The 10,124-nt window shown below is 40.8% G+C and overlaps 1 protein-coding gene across 1 annotated transcript in view; it reads right to left on the reverse strand.

Annotated features, from left to right (window-relative positions):
* The window catches only part of LOC106012208, a 142,109-nt gene extending 133,986 nt beyond the window's left edge, over nt 1-8,123 (reverse strand). The window contains exon 1 of the mRNA XM_013084406.2: nt 6,740-8,123. Within this exon, the coding sequence (XP_012939860.1) occupies nt 6,740-7,435 (696 nt within the window). The 5' untranslated portion in view covers nt 7,436-8,123. The remainder of the gene's footprint in view (nt 1-6,739) is intronic.
* Between the last annotated feature and the right edge of the window lie 2,001 nt (nt 8,124-10,124).

Genomic DNA, 10,124 nt, shown 5'->3' on the forward strand with positions numbered 1-10,124 from the left:
GGTGGTGGTGGTGGTGGTGTTATTGATGTTGTTGTTGCTATTGTTGTTGTTGTTGTTGATGTTGAACTTAAACTCCCTACTGGTCATGGTATTGGGTATTCGAAGACGGAGTAATTTGTCATGAAAAATAAAATGAACTCATTTGCCTCAATAAAACTCGACATTTTCATCCAATCCAGACCAGTGGCATTACATCACATGTGAACCCATATTTAGTGAAAGGTGACTTAATGTTCCGAGACCATGAAGTTTATGCGTGGCAAACAAAGGAAGAATTATCGAAGACCGAGAGCTCTGCGAGACACACTAATGATAAGGCTAACATTGACACAGCCCTAAAGTATGCAAACAGTCTCAGCGCACGAACTATTGTGTTTGCAAGAGTGAGTTAGTTTTCTCATGTTTTTGCAATCCAGGTCTTCTAAATTCACGTATTTGCGAGACGTGCATCGCTCATGAAATCGAAAATGAAGGTCGTTTTGTTTTCTTATTGTTCAAGTTTTGCATGTCAAAGGAAATTATTCATCACTCCCAATCCCCCCCCCCCCCAACCACCCCACACACACACATACACATACGCACACACATACACACATACACACACACACACACACACACACACACACACACACACACACACACACACACACACACACACACACACACACACCTTTTCCCCTTAACCCAATTATAAAAATCTACAGTGTTTAACCCACAAAAGTTACATGTACCATCGTCACTATGAGATCTAATTCACTGTGGAAATTGTGTTTAGCGACACATAACGTTTTTCTTAAAATGCTAGTGATATTGTGTCATTTATAATGTCTGCTATTTCAGGAAATCTCTTCAGTAAAACTGTGTATGCGATATGCAATGGGGACCATTGACCTTAAACGTTTAATTTTAAAAAAAACCCACCTTAAGAGCCTAACCTTCTCAGTCTTTCTTTCTCTTTATTTTTTGTTTCTGCTTTGTATCTTTTTGGGGGGGTAGGAGGTTGTTAAAGAGGGGAAAGATGGTGGGGTTGGGTCACCTTCACACAGTCAGTCAATAGGATCCAGAGAAAAACAGAATGGAAGGGTCTGGATCGGAGAGAGAGAGAGAGAGAGAGTGAGAGGGTTGGGGGGGGGGGTTATAGAAATAGATAGAGAACGCGAGAGAGGGGGGGGGGACTAAAAACTTAAAGACAGCTCCATCACAGCTGCTGCCAAGCAAGGAAAAGATCAAATCGACACCATGCTGAGGAAAACATGCCTACCTTTTCAGAAATCTTTTCGAACATGGAACCTCACTTCTATTGCTCAGACTTATTGTGCCCCTTTCATAACAGTTTGCCATTCCGCGACTTCGAGAGTGGGCGCACTTTTATTTACATATATAATATATATACGTGCATCGGTATTATCTTGGGCTATGTTGTAGATTGCCATGGTTCGAATCCAGAAAAAATTCCTTGAACGTTAGTTGTTGTGTTTTGTTTTCAAGGGGCTTCACCTTCATGGATCTGTCATGTTGAAGGTGAGTGTTGAATTAGGAGGCGCCTCCCTTATACAGTAAATTTGAAATTGAAGAACCGTTGAACCCCCATACCATACCAAAACCCAATAAATCTCAGAGGGGAAACATATTTCTTCTAAATGAACATCTTGATCTTGTACTGATGTGGCTCTCTATCTCTTTATTTTTCAAAAGTGCAGAAGGGGGGGGGGGGAGGGGTATGCTTTCTACTTGTATGCCACAAAGAATTTAGGCATCTTCAAACAAATTTTAGTGTCTTCGTGAAAACGTAATAGCAAGAGAATTTGCACCCTCTTAAACAAAGATTTGAAGACGTGAGAGAAAAATGAGCTCACGTTTTTGCTGGACAATGCTCAAAGATATACCACAAGAATGAGACAAAGTGAAAAAGAGGAGATAAGAGCAAGACATTGATATCATAATAGCCAGCGAGAGAGAGAGAGAGGGAGAGAGAGAGAGAGAGAGAGAGAGAGAGAGAGAGAGAGAGAGAGAGAGAGAGAGAGAGAGAAAGAGAGGAGAGGAGGGGGGTGAAGCCCGAAAGATTGCAAAAGATACTTCAGAGAAGCGGCAAGGTGGAGAGATATAACGGAGAGAGAAAGAGGGGGAGACTGAGAGAGAGAGAGGGGGTAAAAAAGAGGAGAAGAGAAGAGAAGAGAAGTGAAGAGAAGTGAAGAGAAGTGAAGAGAAGAGAAGAGAAGTGAAGAGAAGTGAAGAGAAGAGAAGAGAAAAGGAGAGAAGAGAAGAAAAGGGAAAAGAAAAGGATGGGCGTGCGTTGGCTTCAGAATGCGTAGGACAAGTTAAAAGGGAATCGTAAAGAAAGTCTGACAAAAAAAGTCATTATTATGAAGTTACATGTACATGTGAAGGCATATTTATGTGTGCGTGTGTGTATGAGTGTGTCCGCGCGCGCGCGCGCGCGCGCGCGTGTGTGTGTGTGTGTGTGTGTGTGTGTGTGTGTGTGTGTGTGTGTGTGTGAGCGTGTCCGTCAGCGCACGTTTGTGTTTGTGTGTAATTGTATGTATGTGTTTGTGTTTAATGAAGGGAAATGAGTGCGTTTCTCTGCCCGTTCACATAAATGCTCGCACGGAAATGCAGCAAGTGTGGGTTTCAAATAATGGAATCCGACTCTGTGAATAGACACAGGTCATAGCCCCAAGGGATTCATCGGCCCGAATCGATTTCAACTTAATCGAGTGGTGTATATTCGGAACTTTCGAGAGATCAAGGCCTTAGGGCTACAAGATGTGGAGGCTCAAGAATATTTCAAGGGAAAGGGAAGAGACTGCTGAAAGGGAAAACCACGGTATATGTGGCGACGTGGAAGAGATTCGTGACTAAGGAGGGGAACGGCACAGAAGTGAATCAGAAATGGGAAGGCCTGTAGTCTTGAGAGTGACAGAGATCGATGCCGTGGAGGCTCAACAAGGGTCATGAGGAGCCGGTAGATTGGGTTAGGTCGATTCATTACACATAGTTGTGTGAACGCAATACTGGTTTGAAAAATTGTTATGACCACAAATGGCACTTCTTGGGGGTTTTATTCCTAATTCAGCTATAGAAGAAAAGAGATTTAGTGTTGTAATTATAGCTAGGCTACTGTGCATTCTGTTAAATATTCCGAAATTCCTTGATCATCTCACTCTTGCTTTAGCATGCTTTTTGAGGCAGACACTTCCTCTAATACATAACAACGGACGTGTTCGAGAAATCATTCATGGAGGAGAATGATTTCTTAAAAAGATATAGTGTCCTCTCTCGTTTCAGTCGTGAGGTAAGGCCATTATGAAATCCGCTTTTGGTCTGGTGTACATAGTATCCTGAAAGGCGTTAGACTTCTATAAAAACAGAAGCAATTAACGTTCACCTATCAGTACCCTGGCCAAGTTCCAAAATAAATACCTGCTCCGGCAACAGTTCACCTTTTTCATTTTTAAAATGAATTAAAGAATCTTTAACAATTTTCAAAATGAAGTCTACGTCCGAACAAATGGTTGCCAATAAGATTATGAATGTTCTTTCAGCTAACATAAACTTGCCAAACTAAATTAAAACACAAGCAGAGAAGATTGTACCCAGAAACGAATCTGTCCTTTCGCTAAAAAGGTAACATATGACTGATTTGATTAACATTAAAGAAAAAATGAGTGACCTTGCACATAAATAAAATACTTGTAAAAAGAGAGACATGTAATATTTTGTAACATTCTTTCCATCACACATCAAGCTATAGTGTTATCTGCAGCTGTTCCTGTGGTAGGAGAAGTCACACTTGGCGCTCATATGACCTTATAAAGTTGCGAGCGCCGTAAAACCTCCACTAAAACAAAAGGAGAAGTCACAGAAAGAAACAGAAAGCGCTCATGAAGGAGGACACATACTACCTTCATTATCCACAAGACATTTTTTTAAACCACAAACTTGACACACCGACAGTCGTCGTAAAACACGCACTTGACACAGACAATAATAATCGTGTTTTCCATCTGAAGTGATCCATTTAGAATGGTGAAATTTGACAGTGGGAATCCCATCCAATGAGAAGTTGGCAACAGCTCAATATTTTGTATGAATGGAACATTTAAGGGCTCACTTGGTGCTTCATTACAATGACGGGTGGTCTTTCTGGTATTGTGGTAGGGTGAATGTTCTGTGCAATATGAAAATTAAGCTTTCTCTGCATGGTTTGTAGTCTACGGAAAACAAACAAGATGCTTTGATAACTAATTAGACTCCAGTTGAAAGAATGAATATAGTTTTTCCTTTGACAATGTCTCACAATCTAAGACGTTTCCGAATGTTCTGGTGTTCCAGAAAATGAAAGTTCAATTCAGGACTGACCCCATTCAGAGATGAGGTGGGAAGAAGGCGTTGGTGGATTGATTGGACACACTTTCCGGAAGTCAAGCAGCTAAATAACAAGGAAAGTGTTTGGTTGGAACCCACACGGTAAAACATCAAGGCGAAGAAAAGGAACCCGGAGAAGAGCCACGGAAATGGATGAACAGAAAAGTGGGAAGATAGATATGGAGCGACTAGTCCAGGCTAGAGAAAGATGGAAAGTGTTTGTTCGTGGCCTATATTCTAATCCAGGGTGAGGAAGGCCATGATGATAATGATGATTCAGGACTGAGATAGAATACTGCCCCTGTCAGGATCGACTGGTCACAGTAATAATACCAATAATATAGTAATATACATTTTCCTTAATTAAGTTACGGGATATTGGTTTTCGTTCAACAAACCAAGTTTCAAATGGTCTTTTTTAAAAATGAAAACTGAAAACTATGTAGAAAAGACAAAAGTCAGTTAACAATTCCATTTCCCATGAATGTATTTGTCAGAGTGCACAGTTTCTTTCAGAACAGTTGGACATGGATGGCTGGTGCCTCTATAAATAAATCATTGATGGTCAACAAACTAACTATGAAAATGACCAAAAGATAATGCCTTTTGCGAACTCACAAGGTCACACACACACACATACACACATACACACATACACACACACACACACACACTCATACACACACACACATACATACACACACACACACACACACACATACACACACACACACACACACACACACACACACACACACACACACACACACAAATACACACGTCTGAACATGAACATTTGGGCAGATTACATGTCTGTGCATTCTGAACGGAAGTAATAGGCACATAACATAAGGAGCAAACCTTTCACAATTCAAGAGTTCTTGACAGCCAGGCGCAAAATACAATCACGAAGTCTCAGAGACAAGGAGGGAAAGTACAAAACAGAATGAGGTTGAGGTATAGTGAAAGGGAGAGGCAGAAAGGGGATGAGAAAGAGAGAAAGAGAGAGAGAGAGAGAGAGAGAGAGAGAGAGAGAGAGAGAGAGAGAGAGAGAGAGAGGGGGGGAGGGGGTTCGTGAAAAACTGGTTCAGAGAAAGTGATATCCACGCCCAGACTTGAAAGGAAAGGTGAGCTGATGACGGAATAAAAGACAGCACAATTTGAAACGACAAAGACCTTGCAAACATCAAACATCAAGTTAGTATAACAAATAAACGGGTAATGGGTACGATGACATTTAGACTGGTATAATTCATTTGCCAACTGACAGTCAGCTTTAAGAAAGAGAAAATAAAACCAAACTATACTTATGAAAAAAATCAGTATTAAGGATAAACAAATAATATCCATTAAATACTTTACCAAAGTTCAATATCTAATTCGGCGAAGAGAGTATTTAACAGAGAACTGTTATTATTGGCTTCAGTTAGGAAATCAAAATACAAACTTAATATGCATTATCATATTTTTACCACAAATGTAGCCTCATGAAAAGATCTTACTCGGAGATAATAGAGGATCCACGATGCTTTTTTATTCTCCGAGTAAGATCTTTTGGCGAGGCTAGATTTGTGGTAAAAATATAATAATGCATAAGCTTATACTTTCATTTCCTAACTAAAACCAATAATAACAGTTCTCTCTTATGCCACGGAAAAAGAAAAAAAATCATTGTGATTGCCGAAAAGATTTAGGGAGACTATACACTAACCCATCCACGACCACCTCCTCGCCTTGTTTCAGCCAACCCAACCTCTTCGTACTGTGGTTTTTCTTTTTGTTTGTTTGTTTGTTGCTGTAGGGTTTTTGTTGTTGTTGTTGGTTGTTTTGTTTTTTTGCTTGTTTGGTGTGGGTTTTTTTTGGGGGGGGGTTGTTTGTTTGTTAGGGTTTTTGTGTTTTCGTTAAGAAGGGGAGATAATAGATCTTTGGTGCAGCCACTTAGCATTTGGTGGTGAAATGCCCAACATAAATATCTCTCAGATACGACATGTGCTTGACATTTTCTTTGATGTGCCTTCTTTTGCCTCTTTCATGTATTTTTTCCTGCTTTATTCTTAGCGCTGCGCCTTCAAAAATTCATGTTTGTGTCTACTTCGACTAGACAGACTTCCACAAGAAAAAGAGACATGATACTTGGAAACTGAAATGAAGAGAAAATGTGTCCAGGTTCAATAAAATGTTTCTTTGAAGTGACTGAGAGAGGGAGGGAGGCAAGCAGGGAGTGGGTGAGCGAGTGAGTGAGCGTGTGGGTGAGTGAGTGAGTGAGTGAGTGAGTGAGTGAGTGAGTGAGTGAGTGAGTGAGTGAGTAAGTGAGTGAGTGAGTGAGTGAGTGAGTGACTGGGTGTATAAATAAGCGTTGTACATAATCCCTTACCTTTATGCCATCTTTAAAGTTGGTAATATATCCAATAGTAGGAATGTCCAACGCATCTCCGACAAACGCTGAAGACTGCAAAGTGACCGCCCCGCCCACAGCAATGATGACGTCAGCAGAAGCTGTCACGGCCAAAGTGTTAATTTCAACCAACAGATCCGGGTAATCCCCAGTCAACACGTGAAACGTCACGTTCAATTTCAGAAAAAATGATGACGAAGAATCAGACTCCAACAATTTCGTGGCGACTATTGAGTTGTTGACCAAAGAATAACGCACTCCGTTTGGCGGGGACGTTGTGTTTTTGGTGTTGGAAAAGAAATTGTGACATTTTGATTGTGGGTTTACGTCACAGTCACTTATATTGAAAGAACTGTCTTCATCGCTGAAGAATAAATCATCAGGGGGCGGAAAATGTTTGTTTATTTCTGACATCATCACGTCAGCAGAGCAATACTCACGGGCAGTTCCATCGCAGATAAAGACGATATCTAACTGTAGCGTAGAATTACTTCTGTAGTCGTCGTACACGAAGGCATTTCCGGTTGCGCCACCGTTTTGCGGATTTGTTGTGACGTCAGTCGAAGCAACAACGACACAAACGGCAGCCATGGTGAAGATGACATAGAGAACACAACACTGACGTGTTCCGCTGAGCCTCGCTATGGTGGGGACGTCATCAGTGGCCCGGTGCATGTCTGAGGTTCACACCAGAAATTCGCGGGAACTCTCTGATCACATGACATCGTCGGCGCACGCGCAGGAGTCACGTGGGCAGTTTAAAATCTGAGCTCTCACCTTGTTTATTGTTTCGCGCCCTTGACTTCAAAATCGAATCTACAATTCCCATGTCAAAGAACGCCGTTGAAAAGCTCGATATCCAGGTTTCTTACATGAAAACTACATCCTTTTGAATAACACTTTTATGAGAAAGAATCGTGATCTTTTTTTCTAAGATAAAGAGCATATCACTTGCCCAATTTCTAGAAAAGCATTACAAAACTTTCATTAACGAATTTACCTCTTTAATAAATGTATCACTCATTTATCGTAGCACAACGAATAAATATCCCTTTGAAAATTTCTGAGCCTAAGAAACACCAATTAATCCTCGCATGTGTTTTCTTGCTATTGTTAATAATATATCATAATTACAGATCGTCTGAAATAAAAGTGCCGCAAGACTTCCCTCACAAATCAACTATTCCAAACATTACAGAAATGTCACTGTTGATTTGTCACACTGCGTATCTGGACGAATAAGAATCCCAATGAGCAAATGCGATACATATTCAGTGCCGACAACGAATTTTCTGAGTAATGTCACGTCGTTCTGTTGTTTCTTGTTAATCCATGTTTGACTCTTGCTTGAAGTCTTCACCCACTCACTGCAAAAAGGAAATGAGGGACAAAATTTAAAATTCAAATCTTAGTGCGGTGTGTGGTTCGCCTCAGATAAAACATGAAGTAATGACAAATAGCAATCACAAGTAGATCTAGGGAAGTATGGCTGGACATTGAACAAAATTAGATATTGATGAGGAGGAAAAGAAGGAAGGAGGGGGGGTAGGAGATAAATGAGGAGGAGGAGGAGGAGGAGGAGGAGGAGGAGGAGGAGGAGGGAGGGAGGCTAAGGAGGATGGGTGAGGAGGAAAAGGAAGGTGGAGGCATAATGAGGCAGCACAAGAAATTAACATTCAAATGATCAAGCAGGAGGAGATTAGTGTCACATTGACAAGAAGCTGAATAAAATACAACTGGTTTTAAGACTAAGGTATATTTTTTAATAGAAGTAAAAGCCATATCATTGAAAGGTTATATCGATACTGTGTAGTTGGCAGAAACGCGGAAATCTACCAAAGAACTGTTATGATCAAGCAGCCTATGAGATCTTTTTTCGAAATAGAAATGTGGCAGCAATTCATTTTTAGGTGATAGCAATTATCTTCAGCCACTCCTGCATATTATATGCATAGAAATGCAAAACGAAGGTAAAGAAAATTTACATTCTCTGGAATACCTTGCTGGCGATTGCAAGCGGAACCACTTACTTAATGACGTCATTGGTGTTTGTGCCAGTCATAATGAGTCAAATAATAATTGTACCTCGATTACCGGAACGTTTTATCACCAACAACGGGAGTTTCCGGAACTAAACAAAACACATTCTGTCCTCGAACGGAACGAGAAAACGGAACGGTGGGTAGTTAAGGTGATAATGAATTCTGTTTCTGTAATGTAGTGTTCACATTGGCGTTACTAAACGATCTGGAAGTTGAAAGTTGTTCTGTTTTAACCGGCAATATATCACACTTTCTTGAGAGCGGATAATGAGAATCAAAGAAGAGTCCTTCGATTTCGACAATGTTTTCCAATATGTTCCTATTTAGATTTAGGCCATTAAGTGCCTTGCTTCCTCTTCGCTTGAGAGAGTAAGAGACAGAGAGAGAGAGAGAGAGAGAGAGAGAGAGAGAGAGAGAGAGAGAGACTGACAGACAAGCAGACAGGCAGACAGACATAGAGAGGGAGAGAGATTGAGTAAGAAAGAGGCAGAGAGAGAGAGAGAGAGAGAGAGACAGAAACAGAGACAGAAACAGGGTTAGTGAGAGAGAAAGAAAAAAAGAGGGGGAAAGGGTGGGGGGGTAGAGACTGAGAGAGACAGGGGGAGGAGAGAAAGAGAAAGAGAGGGAGAGAAAGGGAAAGAGAGGGAGAGAGAGAGAGAGAGAGAGAGAGAGAGAGAGAGAGAGAGAGAGAGAGAGACAAAGAGAGGACGAGAGAGAGAAATTAAGAGAGATGAATCAATGCCTAATAACGGGTCTGGGAATTGCTGCATGTCACATTATATAAAACACAATTTGCGTGAACATAAACCTTTTCTGGAAACATTTTGAAAAGAGCGTGTCCTCCCAGAGAGAGCTTTCCTGCTAGCTTGTTTTGGAAATTTCCCTTTTTTTTGGCTAGCAAAAGAAAAAAAAACCCCAAAAAACCTACAATTCACTCTAACCTGCTTTCCCATAGGGGATACAAAGACAACAACAAAAAGAGTTAAGGCCAAAAAGAGTGCATGAAATTATGAGGTGAAAACCCCCCAATAATATAGGCATTGTTTTCAATTTTCTGAAACAGCAGACGGAATGGTTATCGCTTTCCCATTTTTAAGTGGTTATTCCACATCTTTTGCTCGCTATTTTTAGACTGAACTTCGCATCATCAGTTTTACCACGGAAACAAAAAGGTCGGTTCCTGTGATGTAATTGCTATTCGATTCTTCCTCAATAGGCTCAGTGTCCATGAAAAATTCGACAAAATTTCATGTCAATTAACACTCACCCGTTAGATCCCTATATTATTGCTTCTATCTCTTTCTTTCTCTCTCTCTCTCTCT

Source organism: Aplysia californica, unplaced genomic scaffold (assembly GCF_000002075.1).
Source record: "Aplysia californica isolate F4 #8 unplaced genomic scaffold, AplCal3.0 scaffold00291, whole genome shotgun sequence".
NCBI lineage: Eukaryota > Metazoa > Mollusca > Gastropoda > Aplysiida > Aplysiidae > Aplysia > Aplysia californica.